Raw genomic sequence first — 24,275 nt, 5'->3', positions numbered from 1 at the left:
AAATCTGAGAGTTCTGGGTTTTCTCTCAGAAAATCAAAATCCCAAATCCAGCCCCTGCACCCCTCAGTCCATCACATGGCCCAATCACCATCCATCCCAACTTGAGCCACCACTTCAACCACTCCTCCTCCAGATGCAGGAACACCCTGACCTTGACCAAAAAGAAGAATGCTATTATGTCTAACTACAATCCCTCTACTAAATCCTCCCTCCTACTTCCCCAAGCACAAGAAGGTGGCAGCGTGGAAGCTTCCAGTGTTAATATGGCTTCCAAAGCTGACATAGGTCCTCATAAACCCTCATAGATTTCATAAAGTTTTAGCTTTCAGGTACAAAGCCGTCTCATACCTTGCTCTCTCATCAATATAGTTTTAGCCATAGCTAAACCCTTTTCTCTGGTTAAATGGAGTGAAAGTCTATTCCATAGCATTTCTGCCCACTTTTAGTGACTTTTCTATTCATTAAGGAATTTTTTTTTTTTTAAATTTGATTTATATGCCGCCCTTCTCCGAAGACTCAGGGCGGCTTACAATGTGCTCAGCAATAGCCTTCATCCTTTTGTATATTTATACAAAGTCAGCTTATTGCCCCCACAAACTGGGTCCTCATTTCACCTACCTTAGAAAGGATGGAAGGCTGAGTCAACCTTGAGCCTTGGCGAGATTCGAACCCTGCAGTAATTGCAGGCAGCTGGTCTTAATAAGCTTAATAACAGGGTGCCTTAAACCCCTGTACTACCAAGGCTCTTTTACGTAAAAGAGGAATTTTAAGGAATTACGATCTTGGCAAACCTCTTTCGTCTTTATTTATTTATTTATTAAATTATTAACCTGATTATTCTTCCTCTATTAGGCCTCAAATGAAGCTATGTATCACTAGCTTCACAGAAGCTAAACAGTTGCCATAGGCCTGATTTGTCTGTTCGTCATAGGCCTGATTCAAGTATTCACTGTGTACTTATATTACTGTACAGTACTGTACCTGAAGATATATACATGCTACTACATTCACATACTTTATGTCAGAATGCTACTTCCCTGAAGCTTTCTGCTGAAAGTGGCAGAGAGCCACTGAAATGGGCTAGAATGTGTTTATATATAGGCAGCCTAGACTATGTACAGTCATGGTTCAAAATCAGAGCTGCTGTTCTTTTTCCACGCACGCAGCTTGAACTGAGCATTCCCCTATCTTTGCAATTCTTCAGGCAGACTAATCAGCATATCTAGTTCTGACTCAGTACTCTATTTTGCCTCTTCCTGATTCAAACAGGCTGTCTCATTTTAAAGAAAACATTTTTAAGCACAGAAATCACAAACTATAAGAGCCCCATTTGTAGATGTTGACAATGATATAATTAAAGAAGCTATAAAAGTTAATGAAGGAAGTGATAGTAATAACACAGGGATCAGCCAATCAGATGTAAGCCTGAAATGTCAGTTTCCCCAATAAGAGATTCTGAAGAGGAATTTCCATGCATGTATAAAACATTAATGATATAGTATAGCATTCTAAAATCATCCCTTGTGCTTTGAAGAAGAAAGGAGAAAGTAAAATAATCTGAAGTGGACCCCAGCCTCTCCTCCCATCCACACACCATAGTAGTCATGTGTGCAAAGGTTATCTAAATTTTATTAATTAAATCATCTAAATTCCTCCACATAAGGGCAACCTGGGCTAATTGAAATGCCCACTGTATAGAAGAGTTCTGCACAAAAACATTGGTATATCTGACTTTTGATAATTTTATTCCAAAATTAAAATACAGAATCAAAAAAGAAAGAAAGAAAGAAAGAAAGAAAGAAAGAAAGAAAGAAAGAAAAAGAAAGAAAGAAAGAAAGAAAGAAAGAATACAAGGCAAAAACAAAGATGAAGAAAAAATTTATATAAAACAAAATATTAAAGATACACATAAAATATCCCCCCACCCCAGTTGAATACTGATAAATATATTTCCACAATAATAGTTCTCCCACCCCTCTGAAAAACAGGTCCACAGTTTATGAACTTCTACATCTATATTTGCAAAATGGCTATATGGCATTATAAAATATCACAAATATCAAAATCCATTATCAATCAACCAATTTGACCTTTCATATCTACTATTTTAAAAAAAACCCAGTTAACAGGTAATCCCAACAACAAAGCTAAACTTCAAAGCCCTCTGTTAACTGTCTATTTCTGTACTGTATTTAACTCACAGAAAGTCCACAAGTGGCCTCTAGTCTCTCATAAACATTGCAACCATTGTCTCTAATCCATCCAGGATCAAATACTGTTGATTGATTCTTGGTAATAAAAACAACGCCTTCCAGTTTATCATCGTTACTTTTCTTTAAAATTGTAAATGGAATCTTTCCTAACAGCTGCTTCTCACTCCCAAAAAAGTAGGTCTCCATGAATATATCTCTATAGCACTTGTTCAGTAAATTTTCCTGCAAATTGGAACACCTTGACAGCTATCTTCTAGTTACACGTGATGATTCTATTCCATAGACTTCATCAACTTTCCTAAGAAATTCCTGTTTGTTAATGCCCCCTTCAGTTCCTCTAGCAAAATCTCCAGTTTTCAAGCAAAACTCCTTCTCTTTCAAATCTATGGACAGCGAATTTATTTCCAATCCATCCAATTGCATAGCTGATTATTGTTGCCTATATCTGAATGTCTTCTTTAGAAGGATCTGAAATTGTGACAAATTCATCAAACCTTTTATCTAATTTTTCATTTAAAATGCGTAAGTTGACAAACACTTCTTTTCAAAAGTTTCCAATAAGGTTTTAACATTAGTCATCTGAATCCCATCTGTCTTATATATCTTTTTTTTTAGGGGGGGCGGAGGCCTACTGTAGAACATATATAATGTATAATATTCAAAGCCCTTAATTTATTATTGCTTTCATTTTATAAAATCCAAATCTCTCTTATGACCAAGTTTTCACAGTAGAATGTAAACAGTTCTTTTTGAAGGACAAAGAAAGTAGATGTTCCATAACAAATGAACCACAGAAGGAGCTAAGATAATGATTCTCACAGCAGAAAGTTTAAAAAAAGGGGAGGAGAGGGGAAAAATTCCCATCTTTTTGAAAAATAAAAAGACAAGAATATGTACAAAAGTAAAATGAAGCAATGGAGTTCTTTTAGAAAAACTAGTAAAATACAAAATCCTTAAGAGTAAAAATCCAGTATAAATCAGATCAAATCACTTTTACTGCAAAACAAAAAAGAAAAAAAACCCTATGCGGCTGACTTCTTTGTGGCGTAAGGAAAAGTATTTTAAAGCTCTGAAATAAGATGATGAATTTTGACATCTGTAATGAAGCTAAAGGGTATAGGCAAATCAGCAAGATGAAGACCCTCTTCCCAAGAGCTGCAATCCTTTTGATTTTTCTTCCCAGGTAAGTACATGGTCATAGTGGGTCATTCAAAGTTACTCCCATTCAAAACTGGGGAGCATGCTTCCAAAGAGCCATCTTTGGTAACAGAATCAGCTATTTGTCGGCAGGGAGAGAAAAAATGCCCAATCATTCAATGCACCGTTTTTTGGGACTCCTACATTGGTATACATGACAATGCCTCATGTCTGCCGAGTGTATCAATGATGGAAAGATGCAGTGTTAGATCTCATCAGCCCACGTCCCCTTCTTGCTGTCTTTGAATAAATGAGAACTTTTGTCTCCATCATCTCATGCCCCTTGCATAAAATATTTATTTATGCAATTTATCCACTGCCTCAATTCTAGTGGACTCTTATGCAATCTACAAACATTAAAATAACAGTAGTAAATAATACACTATATTAAATTATTAAAACTAAAATAGAGGTGGAGAAAGCACTGTTTCCAAGTAACATCCTCAGTCATATATGAATATACTTCACTAGATTTAAAGACCTATTCATCTCTGAATCTTGTTTTCAAGCATAACTCCATATATTGTATGCTGCTTTGAAGAAAGGCCAGGACATAAATGAGAGACTAAGTTAGCAGACTACTTTTATGAAAAAGTAAACATGCTCTATCTTCTCTATAAAAAGGAGATATTATGGTCCCCAAGACTGATGAAACGTAGGTGAGGACCTTTATATTGGACCCTAGCTTTAATTCAGAAGGAAATTCATTTGAACTAATTAAAAAACATATACATGTCTCAGAAGGAACCTCTGTAAAAAAATATTATCTGAAACTTGATCACGTCATAACTGGTGCCTCAGTTTCAAAGAAATGAATCATTAACGTGTGTTAGGTTATGTTCTCGCCACTGACTATGCAGTAAGGGTTTCTTAATTTTTCTTAATTTTGCTATAGAGATTATTGCTCAGTCAGATCCAACATCTGGCACTTTTCTAAACAATAAGACGTTTTGCTTCCACATTAGCCTGTTTTTAGCTGATTACATTTAGAACTGTCAAATATTCACAGTGTTCAATGTTCTTCTAACTTGTTTCTCCATGAGCAGAGTACTACATTATATAAAAGGCCTCCTATTAAAGTTGTCTGCCGTCTGGTTGCTCCTAATATTTAGGCTTTTTTAGAACATGCATATCTGTATATTATCATAGCATATATTATTTCAATATGATGATGAATGCTAGCAAAACAGCAGCTAACCACTGAATATAATAGTAAGCAGCCTACCCACAATGCTCAATAATATTTTCTGTTAATTATTCATTCATGTACGGCCCAAAGTTATCTTACTACCCAATTTTATGTCATTTATAGACTTACAAATCATATGCCAGATCACGTGCCTCCCCCCGCACCTCTGCCTCCGCCTGCTGCTTGGAGGGCCAGCCTGGTGGTTGCACCACTTGGACTCACCTGCGGTGCGTGGGCTGCACAGCCCCAGAGTGTGGCGACCAACGGGCCAGCAGGCTGCGGCTGCTGCCAGACACCATTGGCCTCTGAGCGTTCGCCACCTCTTGTTCTGGCCATGCCCCCCCACAATCTTAATTGGGGCTTATTTTTGGGGTAGGGTTTATATTGTGACCATGCTGGGAAAAAAATCATGCTAGGGCTTATTTTCTGGTTGGGTCTTATTTTGGGGGAAACCTGGTATTTATTATATATTTAATACTTTAAAGTATTGATTTATTGGGAGCTTATTTACAAGTCCCTGCATGAAACTTTGAGCATTTAATACCAACCAACCTAGTTTCAAACCTTAATCTCTGCATATCATTTATAAACTAAACCTCAAATCCATAAAATAGGTTTTATAACAACTATTTTACGCAAACGCTATTGCAAAGAATTCTATTCTTCCATAATACAGCCATCTCTCCCAACATCATTAAGACACATTCAATGACTATTCTGTAGAACCTCGCCTATTTGACAAACCTTTCCAATTTGCAACAAAATATATAACCAGCACTACTTCTTCAGAGAATAAACATGTTATCACCCATATTACCTGTAATTGATAAAAGTGAATTATGCTTATGGAAGAGACTGTGTCAAAGAGCACATGCCAAGGAAATGCTACAAGAAAAAGTGTATTGATGTAAATGTTTTAAATCAATTCTAGGTTTACCAACCCTAAATTTAAACAAAAACACTACTTCCTTACCATATACTTTACAAAATGAAAATAATTAGTCTCAATTAAAGACAACAATTTGAAAGAAAATAGCTCTCTCATATTTATTATTTAAACTGGTTCCACGTACTATATTAGATCAAAAATACTGAAAAAATAAAATCCTAATTAGAATCTGTGGTTTCAATTACCGGTACATTCTTTCTAGATCCTGTACTTAACCAGGAAAAAGAATTATTGAGCATGCTCAGACAAATCTCAGGGGTTGTTATCTTTCAGGATAATATTAAGAGAGAAGAGAGAAATAAAATATGATAGTGATCACAATCCTATTTCGGAAAATGTTTTGGAATATAACTGGATAAACAGTTTTTATTCCCCCCACTTACATCCCTGAACTTAATTTATTAATTAAAGCCTTGATCAAATTAAGTTCCAAACTTATTTTAACTGTAATGTTAACTAGCTTAGATACTATGTTTCTAGCTAACACCTGATGCTAAGCAGGTGGGCCCCCAGAGATCCCCTTTCAAATACTTGGGGAAAAATACTGCATGACAAAGAGTTTTCTACTGCTTTTAGATCTGTTTCGAGTAAGAGTATCTTTTGCTTCCTAGGTAAAGATACTTAACCAACAAACTTCCCATCATGCTGAAGTATTCACTAGTTTATGTTTTTTTCTTTCTTTCTTCTTGGTTAATTACTAAGAGGATTGTCTTTAAAGTTGTTCAAGTTGAAGTGTACGGGCTGCATCCTGTCTCTTGAGAGTGCCTCGTTTTGATTCTTCTCATCTGTAGGAAGCTTGCTAAAACCTCATTTTAAAGATATCCTAGAGAATAATGTTGCTCTTTAAACTGTCTTAGATAATTAATTTAACCTTTGGGCAATGAAGGATAGGGGAATTTTGAGTGCAGGGGAGTGAGGAAGCTGACGTAAAGGATAATGAATAATATTTATTTGAATTATATCTGTACTTTCTAAATCTGTAGACTAAACAGCCAAGCATTCAACAAATTCTCAAGAGAAATTTTAACTGGTAAGCTTGTGAGTTAATAGCTTGTTTACCTTTTTTAAAGCTTTCTGGTATATTACTATAGTGAAAAAAACAAACACAGGCCTATTAATAACATGCAAATTTATGTGAAAATAGTCTGATATTCAACAATTCAACATTTCTGTTTTAATGGTTCTAAATGACACCATGAAATGCGAGTTAACTATATGAAAAAGAATCTAGTGAGGCAGAAAACCTCTCTTGGCAATAGCATGATGACAATTTTCATGAAGGGGTTCTACTTATAATGCTTTAACAATTCGGGTTTGTCCTTATAACAGAACAGATGGAACATTTATCTACTTAGGACTTAACAGACAACATAAAATAGCTGCTGCTACATGAAATCATATGACAGTGCTTCTTAATTTCTGGATTTCTGGTGGGTGGCGTCTGATGAGAAATCCTTTGCAAAGCGAGCCCTAGCTTCTTCAGCCTAGCACCCTCCAGATGGTGTTGGGACTGCAGTTCCCAGAATTCTTTGCCAGTAGCCTTCCTGGCTGAGAATTCTGGGAGCTGCAGCGCCAACACCATCTGGAAGTCACTAAGGTTGATGCAAACTTTAAATGGCGAAAATACCATACACTCACGGGTAAACCGAGAATTTTAGGTGCCAAATATACCCCGCAAATTAAGTTTGGTTTATCCAGGGATGACCTTATCTGCAAGTATACATGTTTAGTATTACTGTATTACTGAAAAAGTATTACTTTTTTAAAGTATCTGTAAATCCCATATATATTCACAAATAAACTCATCCATGGATAAAGTAAGCCCTCAATTTTTTAACCAAAATACCATGGAAAATCTGCTGCCTGCAAATAAGTCAGTTGTGAAAATTAAAACATAAATATTTAGAGGGTCGATTTATTTGCAGTTGAGCTTTGTCAATGAGCGTATAGGGTAAAAAAGAGAAAAATTTCCTATGGAACAGAAAATAGTGGATGGGGGAGGGGGGAGAGCATAGTATGCTGTGCCTGAACAAACTAACAAATAATGTGAGTATCTCCATGATGCTACTCTTAAAATCTTCTTCTTATTCATTCTCCATGTCTCTAAACCCCTTTGGCACTCTTTAAGCATGAACTATGTAGAGGAGCTCTGTTGGAGCAAAGGAGGGGGTGGGATCATTTTGGACAGAATGGGTTTAAATTATTTTATGATGCAAAGTTTTATCGGTAAAATGCCTATTCAAGTATTATTTGTTATATTTTTTTTCCCACTGTTTATGTTCCCAGTCACTTTCCTGTGAACAAATGATATAACGTTTTACAGAGGCTATTAACTACAGAATTCTTAGTGTAAGCATAGCAGAGCTGCTGTGAGGTGGTTAAGGTGTTGGATTAGTACTGGCAGAGTCACGTTGATCCTCAGCTGTGGAAACTCACCAAGAGACTTTCACCAAATCGCATTCTCTTGGCCCAGCCTACCTCAAACCTTATAGGCTTCTTATTGTGAAGGTAAAATGAAAATCCTCCTGTAAACTGCCTTCAGCTCCTACCAGAAAGACAGGACATTAAAATTAATTAATTAATTAATATAGCTTAACTTTAGTTCAGGCTTTTATTGCTAGAGTTTTCTGTCCAATTTGGGCTTTGACCCAAAAGAGGGAAGGGCTTAGGGGAAGGACATTCCTTTTCCCAAATAATATATGGTTTTTAAATTAAACACTTCCACAAAACTCTCCAGGAACTGACAAATACTTTAGTACAAAAATTACACTGATTCATCTATACAAGTAGTTCTGTTGCTAAGCACTTGTAAAATTAATTTCCCTCCATTTTATGACCGTCCTTGCCACAGTTGTTATCATTGCACCTCTAAAGTGAATCTGGCTTCCCCACTGACTTTGCATGTCAGAAGGTCGCAAAAGGTAATCACATGATCCAGGGACATTGCAATCATCATGAGTCAGTTGCCAAGCATCGGAATTTTGATCACGTGACCACAGGAATGCTGCAACGGTCGTAAGTGTGAAAAACGGACATAAGTCACTTTTTTCAGTGCTGTTGTAACTTTGAACAGTCAGTAAATGAACTGTTGTAAGTCAAGAACTACCTGTAATGGAAGATATCAACTTACAACAGTTTGTTTAGTGACCGTTCAAAGTTACAGCGGCACTGAAAAATATGACTTACAACCGTTTTCCAAAGTTACAGCCTTTGCAGCATCCCCATGATCATGTGATCAAAAGCTCACTTAACAAATGTCCCACTTAACAATAGAAATTTTGGCTCAATTGTGGTCGTACATCAAGGTAGATATCCATTACAGGTAGTTCTTGACTTACAACAGTTTTCTCTCTCCCTCCCTCCCTCCCTCTCTCTCTCTCTCTCTCTCTCTCTGTATAGCCCCAAATTTCTGTTGCTAAGTGAAACATTTATTGAGTTTCCCCCACTTTTATGGCCTTTCTTGCCACAGTGTGAAGTAAATCACTGCAGATGTTAAATTAGTAACCTGGTTCTTAAGTGAATCTGGCTTCCCCATTGACTTTGCTTGCACACAAAAGGTGATCCTGGGATACTTCAACCATCATAGATATCAGTCACTTATCAAGCATCTGAATTTTGATCACCTGATCACGGAGAGGCTGCAATGATTCATGGCATGGGCCCAGGGTATTTGCAGGATCACCTCCTACCGGCCTCCCACCGCCCAGTGCGCTCACGTAGGGCTGCCCTCCTCCGGGTCCCCTCAGCTAGACAGTGTCGGCTGGCGGTCCCCAGGATGAGGGCGTTCTCTGTGGCCGCACTGACCCTCTGGAATGGGTTGCCCACCGAGCTCCGGACGGCCCCCGACCTCTTCCACCAACTTCCCTGATCTGCCGCGGATTTTAACTTGGGGATTTGGGGATTTGAAATTGGTTTTAATAGTATTTAATTTTCACTTATTGTGGGATTGTTCTATTGTTGTGAGCTGCCCCGAGTCCTACGGGAGAAAGGCGGCATATAAATCTGACTAAAATAAAAATAAATAAATAAATCATGAAAAACTGTTATTTTTTTCAATGCCATTGTACCTTCGAATCAGGGGTGAAATCTAAAATTTGTTACTACCGGTTCTGTGGGCGTGGCTTGTGGGGTAATGTGACTGGGTGGGCGTGGCCTTTTTTTTTTTAACTTTTAAAAGCATTTTTTCTACAACCTTAAAAGGTTGCAGAAAAAAATGCTTTTAGAAGCCTCTGATGATCAAGCAACTCAGCTGGGATTGCCAGAGGCTTTTAAAGGCTTTTTTTTTTCTGCAACCTCTTCGGCCGAAGAGGTTGCAGAAAAAAAATGCTTTTAGAAGCCTCTGACGATCCCAGCTGAGCCACACGATCATCAGAGGCTTTTTTTTTTTTTACTTTTAAAAGCATTTTTTCGGCCGAAGAAGTTGTAGAAAAAATGCTTTTAAAAGTAAAAAAAAAACAGCCTCTGATGATCGCGCGGCTCAGCTGGGCATGGGGGCGGGGCAGGGATTTTTGCTACCGGTTCTCTGAACCACCCGCCTCCATCGCTACCGGATCGGGTGATCCCGTCTGAACCGGGAGCATTTCACCCCTGCTTCGAATGATCACTAAACAAAATGTTGTAAGTCAAGGACTACCCATACACTAATTAGGAGAACAGCATCTATAGCATTTTATCACAAGACTACAAACACTTTGTGCAGGTTACTTCCCTTTTAATGGTGAAGTTGCTAGGTATTTAATGCTAAAGAATAAAAAGATGTTCGGTCCACTGCATATCATTTTGTCTTCAGCATAATCTTGCAGGGGGCTCTGTTGCTGGTATGCAATTAGCCATTTAGATTCTAATCCAGAGACAGATGCCAACTACAAGTCTGACTTGGTGTGACAGCTGCAAAAAAGAAACATACAAAAATAACTTCTGTTAATGCACCTCTGGATTGTGGCCCTGGGTATTAAGAGTGCAACTGGTACTTCAATCAAGGAGGAGATTTGTTGACCAGCAATGTTAACTCATCAGAAAAGAATCCTGTAGCACCTTTTGCTCCCACAGACTGACTGATACCATCAGGGAATTTGTTAAATCGTATTGTCACAATCTGTTTCTAACACCAAGATGACCACGGGCAGGACTTGGTTTATAGCAAATGAAAATCAAAGATGAGATCAAATATAAGCAGCACAATCTCCACCTGGACGGGACAGTTAAGTCCAAGAAAACTCCAAATAAATTTAACAGTGACAAGACAGCATTCTGATAAGGAATTTAGATACTGGTTGAATTTCTGTAGCAACATTTTCCTACAGTGCTTATAAGTCTTTTATAGCATATATCATTTGTAACTATAAGAAGTAATCTCCAAATTATAAAATATTTGCATTCTGTATATTAAACCTGAAGACTTCAACTTCAACTTCAACTTGGATAGCTTCCTTATTTGTTTTCTGTGTCTTAAATTATATGGCAGGTAAGAAACTCCACTGTGTGAAACTATGCTTAGTATTATTAATCTGCTTTGGAAAATAGTAACACGTGAGTGCCAATGTGTATTCAGGCAGCATCCTGTCTCTTTTGCCTTGAAGACAACTTTCATTTTAATAACTTTAATTAAATGATTGTAAGTTATCCTCAATAAAGCTCAGGAGCAAGAGCTATGAAAAGTCAGCCCTGTCATTACACTCTTAATGGGTTAGAAATGAGAAGAGAATTTTTCCTCACTGCAGTGAAGCAGGTATGTCAATTTAATAACAGACTCCTATGTTTTTACAAGCTGTATAAGAGGAAGAGGATGAGTAGGCACTGCTGTTCTGATACAACAATAAAAGAAATTACACCTATTGGTTTTCCTGGCTTCTTATTTTTAAAGACACATAAATTCTGTCCTATCTGATGAAGGGCAACAGTTATTTCTTAGTAGAGGTAATCCTCAATGTAGGACCATAATTGGGATCATAATTTCCATTGCTAGTGGCTGTTAAGTGAGTCAGGCTAGATTTTACAATCTTTCTGCCACCGTTGTTAAGCAAATTGCTGTAGTTATTAAGTGAATCATGCAATCATTAAATGAATCTGGCTTCCCCCACTGACTTTGACAAGCAAAGTCACCTGGGAAAGTTACAAAGGGTGATCCCATAACCCCCAGAACACCGCAACCATTGTAAATGCATGCCGGCTGCCAAGCACCCGGATTCTGATCATGTGACCCTGGGGATGCTGTGATGGTTGTAAGGGTGAGGACCCATTGTAAGTCACTTTTTTCAGTGCCACTGTAACTTTGAATGGTCACTAAACAAATTGTTGCAAGTCAAAGACTACCTGTATGCCACTTGCTAGTTTTCAGTTTGTGATAAAAGCTTCCAGATGATGAAGAGAAAAATGTGCGTATGTTGAAATCTGGGTATCCAGATATGCACAGACTACACAATTTCAGCTATGCTGCATGAAAGATGTGTGTCAGGTTTGAAGAAGAATGTTTCCTAAAATCTCACTTAGTAAAAGTATGGCAAATGTGCAAATATTTGTACTCTTTCTTTCATGCAGTACTTTTAGTATCCATAAGTTAAAGGCAAACTTCTATTTATCCTTCCATTGAACTATCTTTTATTTTGGTTCTCCTCTACTAAGCATCACACATACGCCAGAACACTGTTCAGGCAATTGCATTGTGTAAATGCAATTGCCTGAAAAGCACTTGAACACCTGAAAATAATACTTAAATTCAAAATACTTATTTTGTTTTTAGCAGAGCTTCTACTATTCTAATTTCATCATTACTGTACCACATCATTTATGCTTTGAATAAGCATTTTGAGACAGGACAAGGTCAAATGAACATGTCTACATTAATGAATTTAATAGTAGAACTTTCTGGGAATATACTTAAAACTACAAGATCTGAGCTACAAAATTCTGGATGATTATTAGATGTAAAATAAATGAATGAATGAATGAATGAATGAATGAATGAATGAAAGAAAGAAAGAAAGAAAGAAAGAAAGAAAATGTTCTGTACTCTCATCTAGTTGTTGTCCAGATTTTTGTGGCCCAGATCTTGTAACAGTCTTATCATACAGCTAAACCATATATTATCATCAGAAACCTCATCTAGTGTCCTAGAATTTCTATCTGTGTGGCCACTATTAATCACTCTTAAACAAAAAAGAATTAAAAATTCATTACTTTAAGATGACTTTGAGGAAATAGAGAAGAAACCTCAATGATACTCCATTTTTGTCTTTAAATTAGGAATGCACAACATTAATAATTCCTTCTCTGTTTCCTAAATTCAAGTGTTGCTGTGGTTTGTTCTTTTTCTTAACACTATTTTATAAACTCATTTAGAATGGTTAGATGGTTAGATGGTTAAGATGTTGCAACTGAAAGATGGTTCACACATCATACTATGTGACAATGTGGTATGTCTGGTTTTCATTTAACACGATGCATACATTTAACACTATGGTCTATAAGATAACATTTATTACTTAACATGAACCAGGCACAATTTGTTGCACAAATTATAATTAAAGATAATATGTGAACAATTGAGAAACCTAAAATATCTTGCAGTCTCTGTCCCAGAGTAAAAACTGGGGAAAAGCCTGTCAACCCTGTGACTTTGTGTTTAAAATACTGAAAATATAGAAGTAGCCTAATAAAAAATGAGTACAATAGATCATTATTTTTATACTTCAGTAAAAACTGCTCAGTATTTCAATAAAAATACTGAGCAGTAAAAAAACACAAAAGGTGCAGTACACTTGAATTACTAGAAATAAAAACATTTTTTAAAAAATATCTGAGACCTTAAAATATAGCTATTCAAACAATACTACTATTACAGCTAAAACTAAAACTAAAGGAATGGAACCAACTCGATCTCTTCCAGAAGGACATTCCATAACTGAAGTATAACCAAAACAACCCTATCCCATGAACCTAACAAATACAATCTAATCTCATTGGTGATACGACATAGGCCTGTGATTAAAAACTCTGCGATATTACAGCGTTCAGATATTCAAGGCTCCAGTCTGTGATCAAAAACATCATTTTGTTTTGGGTTTAGAAAGAAGTGGAGACCCAATGTAATTAATATCTGCTGATGTCTAGTTTCTAAAGCATAAATCATATAGTAGTTTTGTCAGCTGTGATTCGCATTAGCTGAAGTCCAAAGTTTTTCAAGGGCAGCCAGTACAAAAGCTGGTTTCACACATCGTGCTAAGCCATAATTGGTTAACTACCAATTTATTGAAATACTACAATTGTGTGAAGTGCAAACCCAGTCAGAATGTTACAGTAATCACCCAAGAGGTAGCCAAGGCATGATTACAGACTAGATTTACTATCCCCAGGAAGCAATGTAACTAGCATAAAGAAAAGAATGCTTGGCTACTGTGACTACTTGACTGTCTAAAAGCAGTGCTAGGTCTAAGAATCCACGCTCCCGTCAGGCCACAAAACATGCAAAATTGTAAAAAAAAAACAAATAAAAAAAATAAAAGGATACAAATCCATCCATTACACATTGTGCCCAAATTCCAGGTTTGTTTGTCTGTTGTCAATCTTATGAGGTGGACCAAACAGGAAACATGATCAGATAAACCCGTGATGGCGAACCTATGGCACGGGTGCCACAGGTGGCACATGGAACCATATCAGTGGGCACGTAAGCGTTGCCGTAGCTCAACTCCAGCATGCATGTGTGCGCTGGCCAGCTGATTTTTGGGCCTTTTGGGCCCACCGGAAGTTGGGAAATGAGCTGTTTCCTGCTTCCAGAGGGCCTCCGGGGGGAGGTGGGGAAGGCCGTTTTCGCCCTCCCCAGGCTCCTAGAAAGCCTCTGGAGCCTGGGGAGGTTGAAAAACAGGCCTACCGGGCCCACCGGGCCATCACATGCTAAAAGCGGGGGGGTGGCGTCCGCACACATGCGCAGTGGCGGGGTGCATTGTATTATGGGTGTGGGCACACATGTGGGTGACACGTCTGTGGGCGCACCGAGCCTCTGGAACGAATTACCCACTGGACTCCGGACGGCCCCCGACCTCCGCTGTTTCTGCGGTGACCTGAAGACATGGCTTTTCCAACAAATCTCCTGATCTGCTGGGAGTTGTTAGTTTTAATCTGTTGGGGATTTTAATTGGATTATTTTAGTGCTAATTTTTATTGTTCTGTTGTTTTATTGTTTTGAGCCACCCCGAGTCCTTCGGGAGAAGGGTGGCATATAAGTATGAATAAACTAAACTAAACTAAACTTCCCCGCACTCCCCCCGCTTTTGGCACGCGACGGCAAAAAGGTTAGCCATCACTGAGATAAACTAATTCTAAACGTTAACAGAATCATGCAAGTCTGAAAGTAAAATTCTTTTACCATCACCATTACAGCCCAAGAACCTAGAGAGGGTCCTCTCTGAGCTTCTTGCTCTATCCACTATGCAGTTGCAGGCTGGGTGGTCTCTTATCTGACCATTCCCTAAGCAGCATCTCTTCATTCTATTCTCAAGGCCTTCCCCACATATCATTACATCAACTGACCAGTAAAACCTTCATTTTATCTCAACTGAGCCTCTCATTGTGTGCTAATATTCAGTCCTTCATATTGTCCAGAACATCCATAGCCTTCTTGGCTCAATTGAAAAAAAGAGTTAAATGTCATCAGCATAGTATATTTTTCCCAACATTTCTGTGATGATGTGATAAGAACCAGATGGTGAAATGGTTAAGCCATAGGCAGGGGTGAAAACCACTTACCTTCGCTACCGGTTCGCAAATGGGAGAGCACGCGTACACATGCGCGCTTCGCTCACGTACGACACCTCTGTGCATGCGCAGGACCTTCTGCACATCCGCAGAGCATCAAAAACGGGATGTGATGACGTCCGGGCGGGTGGGCGGAGCCTCCCGCCACCGGCGCTACCAGTTTCACCACTGGCTGTAGGATTAGGAAGGGGAGACCCAGTCCACTCTCCCTCTTGGAAGTTCACAGAGTTACTATCTCTTAGCCCAACCAACTCACAGGGCTGTTTTGAGAAAAAAATAGGTGAAGCATTATGTACACACTTTGAGCTTCTGTTGAAGAAGTGCCATATAAATGTAATAAATAAGAACTACAGGGATAGTATATACTATACAATGACCCCATTGGGTCATTGCTTCAGCAATATTTCCTTACCTAAACAAACAAAATGACTAAGGGCAGGCAAAAAGTAGTGGGACAAAGAGCAAGTTCCACCTTCCTGCTGGCTTCCTCACTGGTTTTCTTGCAGGAAGCTGACAGAGAGCATTGGAAATGATGGTCATCTGATGGTGGTTGACCACAGCAGTGTAGCAGCACTGAAGGGGTCACCACCTTGCCAAATTTCAATCCTACAGAAATCAGGAGTCCCAGAGTTTGGACACATTTTTTTAAGTTAGCCCATTTGAGGTACATTGATTAAAAAATTACTGTCCTATGATGTACTGTTTCACCCAATTGAAGATTACAAACAATCATAGACACAAGAGTTTTGGTAATACATATATGCCTGAAGGATCTACCTAATAAGCCAAGGACCAAAAGGCACTGAAATTGTCTTCTAGTAGCACTTTCTGGAAACATATGGTCAATACATTCAGGAACCCCTGTAATATATTATCCCTCAATCCTGAATTAGCCAGTTTCTGAAAGATGCATTTATAATGCTCCTGGTAGTGCTGGAAGGTCCAAAACAACTAACAGAAATGCATTCCTATTGTTTAGATCCCAGCATGACCTTCTCAAGGGTTTACTGAAGCTTGAACCCAAAATGGAATAGGTTGAAAGAATAGTCTTCATCCGAGAATACCTAGAGTTGTGGTGTCATGTCTGGGAATATCGACTATATTTTAAAAATGGGATATTTGCTGACTGTTATCTAGAGGATTAAATAAAGACTTTGTTTTGCAAAATTATTATTAGAGGAGTTGAAATTAATCATCTTTGCTTTTCATTTTCAAGACAATTCAAATCGTTAGACTTACGTCCCTTGTAATGAGCAATCAGCCTTATTTCTCTAGGCAACCTGGCTCATGGCCTTAAGTGAATCCCATTTATCAAAACTAAAGAAATCGTTGCCTCAGTTACATTAGAAGCTACGTAATATACCTTAATGTGAAAAGGGTGATTTTATCAGAAGAAGGTTATAAAGTTTATCATAATAGGTTTTGTGGAAATTACTCTCATTACTTGGAATGTAATAGTCACTGAAGAACCCAAAATAATTCTATGGGAGAACATTGGGCTAGAGAGAAATGATTTATCAGTTACAAAGAAGGCCTTAATTTGCTTTACCAAAAGTCAGCCTGGTCATCTATTTAAGTGCTTCATTGTCTTAAGTACTATAGAAAACCAAGACATCTGTGTTCTTAGCCAATCATCTATTTAATACCTAGGTCATACCCTTCATAATTCAGTCAGCACCCCAACAGGGTGATCAGTTATAGTAACTGAGACAGCTGACAACTTCAAACATGTGGATTTGGGTCTTCAAAAACTGAGGCTACAGGGATGCTTTGGGCAGCATCTTGTACAAAACGTTCTTTCAATCAGATATTTAAACCCATCCCTCTTTCACATAAAAGGATGACTTGAAGCTAAATTTTAATCTTCACAATTCAAATATGATATTGCCACAAATAGGTTGTTTAGGATATCTAAAGGGAGATATCCCTTTATATATATTTTAATAATTTTTCAATCTAGATTACAATTGAATAACAGGTGATAGATTCATCCTGGCCAAACTGCTGAAGGTGCATATCTCTAATTTCATTACCCCTTATGCCAGCAACCTGGCAAGGACCATTCTTCCTGAAAATGATGAGAGACAAAGATACATACTGTTCACACTGACAAACTTAAGAAGCAACAGGGTTACATTAGCTTCCCTCAGTTATGCTGCATAAAATCTCTTGCTACTGCTGACAAAGAGACAAAATCCTAGAGTGGCCCTACAAAAAAAAGGCAGCTCTAGTAACACCTTACAGCTTGTTTTACTTTTGTATACCCACTACATGGGGGCTAAAATGGAAAGAAACAAGCAGAGAAGTCTCCTTCAACTATGTCAACACTGGGCCAATTATCCACACCTTAGATTTTTTTAATAATACAAAAAAATAAAAATGACAGGTGGTGATAATCTTTTGTTTCTTTTGACAGGGAAGCTGTCAAAAACAGTTACTTCCAATTTGATTAGGGCATCCTTTGCCCAAAATGCAAAGGAGTATTTCCCAAAGTGGAGCAATTAATTGTGTCAGCTGTGTCCTGTAAGTGCTCTGCTTCTTGAAAGTGGTATCTTCTCTTATTTCAGGGGAATCTGTCTCCACTTCCCATCAGAAGGTCAGAAGCAAACTGTGGCTTCCTAGTCTATCCACACATCATACAATATTTGGATTTTAAAATGCAGTACTGCAACTTAACCTTACCAAATTGATAAAGGTTGAAAAGTCATGCCATGGTGTTTAACAATGGTAAAATAGTTGGGGAGCAAAAAATAAAAAGCAAGCATAAACAGAGTGCTAGCTATTTTTATGACAGATAAAGCAGGCTGATGTTAATTTCTTTCTTAACTTTCAGAGCTGCCATGCTGCTGCTTATCTGGCTTAGTTCATGTTTGTGCCAATCTGTCAAAATCTTGATTTCTCTAATAAATATATCTGTTAAGCACCAAAGCAAGAAATCCTAAACCACAATCTAGGGCCCCGTTATCTAAAGTAAAATCCACTGAACTCAATGGAATTGTGTATATGTATGTGTGAGACTATTTTTCTCCAATGCTGATGCCTATGGTGATTTTAGTTGTTAAGACAGCTGAAGTTTTATAAGTTGTAGGAGTGTTTTCCTGGCCACAAGGCAAGTCGGGAATACTTTTCTAAATAAAAGTCATCTGTAGAAAAAAGGATATCATGCATTAAAAAGCAAGGAAAATACTCTTAGTTAAGGGGGAATCCTGATGCTAGGTATCTCAGAAAAAACTCATTGTCTTAATTTTGATTCTCTGAATTCAGAAGATAGAACATTCTGTGATAGATCAGAAGAGTCCTAGTTTCTTTAATTTCTATACCAAAGGCCATCATAACCACTTTCGAAAGACTAAAAAGAGTAAGTGGGCTGATGTGTTTGGCTAAAATTGGAATCACACCTAGGACTTACAGATTTGATTGGGAAAACCATTTATTTTATTCAAGCGTATTTCAAGCCATTTCTGGGTCTGATGCCATTTCATTAACATTTATAAATGATAGCTATACAATTATTCCTGAAAATAACAAGGGACAAGTAAATAGAGGATTGCATACAAGCAGCTAGGTAATGGCAGCATAGACATTTTTTTAACCTTGGGCTAGAAACTAATGTCATTTTAGGTGAGCTGGATTCTAACTCTAGAAAACTCTCTGTCCTTGTTTCACTTAAAATGCCCATCAAACAGTTCTTGTTAGCCATACAGAAAAATATGTAAACAAGAGCAGTAGCCTGCAGCTTCCTAAGACTGTAAATGTCTTGCCAACTGGCACAGTATATAGACAAGGCCCTATTTCTACATATTCTGTATTGCTTTGACTGAGTCTTATGCATGTCTGTCTACCAATGGCAGTCTGGCTTCCCAGTTTAATTCACAGGCCTTAGTTTGCACAAAAATATCCTAAGCATTTGCCACCTCACTATACGTGGTGAACAATACAGATGTAGAAGCATTTTGCCCTGTGCCAATAGAACAGATGCCACCTGTCCAGAATAGGGCTCAACAGCTATACTGAACTAGTCCTGGCATACATTAGGTTCTAGTTCTTTCTTTGGGGCAAACTGCATTATGTTTGTAGCAAAGATCCATTTCAGTTCTCCCACAATAAATCAGTAAAGTAAAGTTACTGCTGAGGTCCACTCGGTGAGCCTCTTGGGGGACATAACATCACTTACACAATGACTTTTGTGGAACATGGTCAATGTCTCCTTTTGGCCTTACAGGAATCTTTGATCTACATATGTCCTTCTTGCAAGGCAGCCTTCTTGTAAAAAGTATTTTGGTAACCATCTCCTGCTTGCAATTAACTCTTTATTGTTTAATAAAGGATGTTTCAACCGCATAAGATCCAATTAACTGCCATCTCCTAGTACCTAGTAGGAAAGGATTCACGCATTGAAAGGGATTCTGAAATAGGCCTAGGCACAATCTAAAGGACAAGATGCAGCATAGTCCCAGGGCAGGGCCCACTGAAAAGCAAATGAAATACAGTACTCAAAATATAAACAGAATGCTAGGATATAGATGTGTAACACTAACTGATTATATTGGGAAAGGCCTGTCTTTGTATGCCTGACAGGCAGAATACAGAGTAAGATTTAAGATTTAAGAAATATGTAACTGCTTTTGCAAAAGAAATCTGAATAGCTTTTGGTGATGATTACAAGGTGCAACCAGCATATGGTGCTTCTCTACTGAAATGAGAGGGAAATTGCAGCAAATGTGCAAGCAGCCCTGCCTTCTGCATCCTGGAGTGGACTATATGCACAATCAGTTAGGATAGCATACAAGGAAAAAGGTGGCAATTGAAAGGCGAAATAATACCGACAAGCACAGCAGACATTATTTCAGGCTAACTGTTTATCTAATCGGGAGGGTTGAAGGCAGGTGATGGTGGTGGTGGTGGTGGTGAATAAGTGGAGGGGCTCCGGGCCTGATAGGTGCTAGATGTCGGGGGAGCAGGTGGCTGCGGGTGGGGTGGTGGAGGGGCTGGTAAAAGGCACACACAATGCCCTGTCGGGATTTAGGCAGGCTGGATCCAAGGTGGATCTTGAGGTGACCGCCAAGCGACCAGCACCAGGGTGCTGCTGGATGCACGGTGGCACGGAAAGAGGGTGCTGAAGCAACGTGCTGCGGGAGCCGCAATTTCGGGAGGGCGATCCCACCGTGCGGAGGAGGGATGGCGAGAGGCTACTCCGGATGGCTGAATGCGGGTGATCCGACTGCGCTAGGAGCAATGTGGGTGAAGGGTGGATCGCGCCGCCGATGGATGCGGGGATAAGCGGGCTGAGGGGTGTGGATGCAGGATCGGGGCTGACGGCGGGCGAAGATGGGGGGCGCGCGCGCCCAGTACCTGTGAGGCTCTTCCCTGCTCCGCGCCACTCGCCGCCGCCGCCGCCGCTGCCGCCGCCACCGCCGCCGCCACCTCGGGGGTCTCGGGAAGGCCGGGCCCGGCGGGGGGCGCGGGCGGCTCCGGGGGGGCTGCTCCCCCCGCCCGCTCCCGCCGCGCCCCAGCCGCGCCCACCGCCTTATTCCGCCTGCGAGTCATGCTTGTCCTGCACCCCGCGCAGTAGCTCCCGCCGCCGCTGCTCTCCGCCGATAATGCCGTTGCCGCTCGCCGCCGCTAACGCCGCTCGCCGCCACCGCCGCTGCTGCTTTCAGACAGGACAACAGCCAATATGGCGGCGCGGCCCGTCCGGCCCCTGCCCGCGGGGGAAGCCTTCGCCGCCATCGCCGAGGCGGGCAGTGCCTGGGCAGCGCGCCCCCCAGCGGCTGGAGGAGACGCCATTGGAAGCAGGCTGAGCGCACGGCGGAGGTTAAATGGCCCGGGAGGAAAGCCTGTGGCTTTGGGCAGGGAGATCCCAGGCCTCTCCCTCCCTCCCTTCCCTCTGCAACGTTTCTGACGGGCTCAGCTGGCTGATTTGTCTTTTGGAGGCAGCTTTCGAGAGCGGGAAGGCTTCTTTTAGCACAAACGGGTGCAGTTCAGGTAACATTTATCCCCGGGCACTGATGCAGAAGGGAGAGTGTTTGGACATGTTAACTGAGCATTTTACCTTTCCATCCAATAAAAGGGGTCGTCGCCCTCATCTGTATAGGCCGTCCCCTCTCGTCCCTGTCCCGTTGACTTTTCGCTCTCCAACTACGTGTCCTTGCAATTAGTCATTAGCACCTTCTCTGATCGCCTCAGTTAAATTGCCGGTGCAGTTTAGAAGAAACTTGCAGTATGTAGTTTTTATGTGTATTTGAAAGCTTGACCACTGTAGATTTTGAAACATTTCTAAACCACATTGTTAAAATAGTCCCTACGCAATGTATAAAGTAAAACAACGTAAAACTATTTCAGTAAAACAGTGTTCATAAAAATGACACCACATATTTTGTCAGGAAAACGGAAAAAGTTGAGCAAAATGGTCTGTCTTCAATCAATGCTGGAAACAGTACCTAAAAGAGTTCCGCTAATGGCCCATCTACTCCAGCATTCTCTGTGATATATAAGGCAAATAAATACATTCTGCAAGCTTTCAAATTTAGACAGATGTGCGGCTTGTAATTCTTGCAGCAAAACTGTAAATAGATATCCAGTCTGGCAGATACTAATAGTCTAATCATGAATTTATCCGGTGTCCATTTTAACCTCTCAAAATTAACCATTCCCAATCTGATGACAGCAAATTCTACCATGTAAATATCCATTAAGTAAATAAATCTCCCTATACAGGTAGTCCTTGACTTAGGATCACAATTAAGCCCAAAGTTTCTATTGCTAAGTGAGACATTCGTTAAGTGAGTTTTGCCCTATTTTATCTTTCTTACTACAGTTAAGTGAATCACTGCAGTTAAATCAGTAACCTGGTTGTTAAGTGAATCTGGCTTTCCCATTGACTTTGCCTGACAGAAGGTTGCAAAAGGTGATCACATGATCCAGGGACACTGCAATCGTCATAAATATAAGGCAGTTGCCAAACATCCAAATTTTGATTATGTGGCCATGGGGATGCTGCAATGGTCATAAGTGTGAAAAACAGCCATAAGTCACTTTTTTCAGTGCCGTTATAACTTCGAACAGTCATTAAGCGAACAGTTGTAAATCAAGGACTACCTGTATTCAAGTTTAATGGATGACTCTCTATGGGAAAAAGATCAAAACTTCCCTCTATCTACATTTTCCATACTACAAATTACTTTATATGCTTTATACTTTTCCTTTTACTATCCAGTAGTCTGCGGCGATATTAGCAAGTTATGAACAAATTACCCATTGATGTAGATTAGCAATTGAGGTATGCAAAGAAATAAACCTATTATTTATTGAGTTGCATGTATACAACATTTATATATTGGCTGTATATTTATCCAGGAACATGTATATGTATCCATGAAGTAGGGGTGAAATCTACTTACCTTCCTTACCGGTTCAGAAGTGCACATGCACGCACAGACCTTCTGTGCATGCGCAGAAGGTAAATAACATATTACTTCCTGGTTAAAACCAGAAAGTAACGACATCCAGGCGGGTGGAGGATTTCACCCCTGCCATAAAGCCATTTGTGCTTTTGCTTTATTTCGTGATATATATAAAGAGAATCTATCCAAGGCAATGCTTCACATTTGAGAAAGGCAAGATAGCATGTACATTCTTTTAACAAAATTGGGAGGGGGGATTAGAGCTGCTACGTGAAGCATGCTGCATTTTGCTGCTTGTATCTAGACTAGGAAGATGTAGGTCTTCAAGGACAGGGCCTAATATTCATTTTACTTTGATATGTTACTTTATAGTTACAGCAGAGGGCACTGTTCCTTCATTCCAGACAACATCAATACAGATTATTTTATCATATATCATTTAACCTGCATTAATTTAATAATTGCAAGCTAAAATGTGGACTTAAACAGAAATGCTTTGCCTCTTCCATTTTAAAAAATGGCCAACTACCCAAACTCTGTTAATTTGCATTAATTTTTACTCCTTCAAAAAAGCCCTTCTTGTGGGATTTTTATTTTCAGTTTTATCTATCAGACTATTGTCTGCTTTCCAGAGTCTTTCCAGTTAGCTCTGTTCGCTTATTCATAGTAACATGTCTTTTAATCATTAAGTTTTACTCAATACCACCAGGCCTACAAGGAAACTTAAGCCTTTTTGTTCTGAAAACAGTAAACAAATGATTACTGTATAGATTTTCAATTTTTAGACGGTTTGAAAAAAGTCCTAGCAATGACTTCACTCAATATTTCTCTTTTTGCAGCAAATGCTTGCTTCTCGTGTATCTGAGAAATGGACACCCATCTATTATAATGCATCCTATAATAAAAGGGCTTTGTACAACATACTTCATCTGGTTACTGAATCAACTTACTTCTGAGTTTGCGTAGACATTGAATAATAAACTAACCTAATAGATTGGATTCACACAATATAGCAAGCACACACACACACACACACAACCAAGCTAAAATTAGTCCAGTGTAGCATGCTGTTTGATGGTAGCTATGTCTTTAATTGATCTTTAATATATATCAATAAAGGATAATATTTGTAGCTCAGGGTTGAAATGAGGGGTCCTTGGTGTTCTCTGAGCTTGGTTGTTTTCTTGCAGATGCTTTATTGCCCAAACTAGATAACATCCTCAGGGCTGATAAGGAGTGGGCTTTGCTCTCAATTTATATTCTAGTGGCTTGCCCTGTCAGTGTTGGCAAGGGTGGTCTTAGAAGTTCTTTGGTTGGGCTGTTCACTTTTGGTTTATTTGGCAGGTCCTTGATTGGGGTATTGTTTACTTGATTATTGATCTGATGTTTGTCAAAGATTACTCCAAGATCAATTGAGGATAGGGGGACTTTATTCTGCAGCACTTCAGGTGCTATCCAAGGTACCTTCAGTTTTAATGTGACTTTGTCTGCTACATCTGAGTTACTCATAATCCAAGTGTGATTAGATCTTTCTTAAACCTTTGATTACATCTTTCAGCTTCAGGTAGCCA

General features: G+C 39.3%; 1 protein-coding gene across 2 annotated transcripts in view; it reads right to left on the bottom strand.

The window, feature by feature from the left end:
• Nucleotides 1-20,975, bottom strand: part of FAM193B (family with sequence similarity 193 member B) — a 38,856-nt gene extending 17,881 nt beyond the window's left edge. For both annotated transcript variants that reach the window (XM_034442239.3, XM_060688470.2), the window contains exon 1: nucleotides 20,654-20,975. In XM_034442239.3, the coding sequence (XP_034298130.3) occupies nucleotides 20,654-20,848 (195 nt within the window). In that variant the 5' untranslated portion in view covers nucleotides 20,849-20,975. The remainder of the gene's footprint in view (nucleotides 1-20,653) is intronic.
• Between the last annotated feature and the right edge of the window lie 3,300 nt (nucleotides 20,976-24,275).

The sequence above is a fragment of the Pantherophis guttatus genome, chromosome 2 (assembly GCF_059756535.1).
Source record: "Pantherophis guttatus breed Tessera chromosome 2, ASM5975653v1, whole genome shotgun sequence".
Classification (NCBI taxonomy): Eukaryota; Metazoa; Chordata; class Lepidosauria; order Squamata; family Colubridae; genus Pantherophis; species Pantherophis guttatus.
This window is presented reverse-complemented; position numbering and strand designations above follow the sequence as displayed.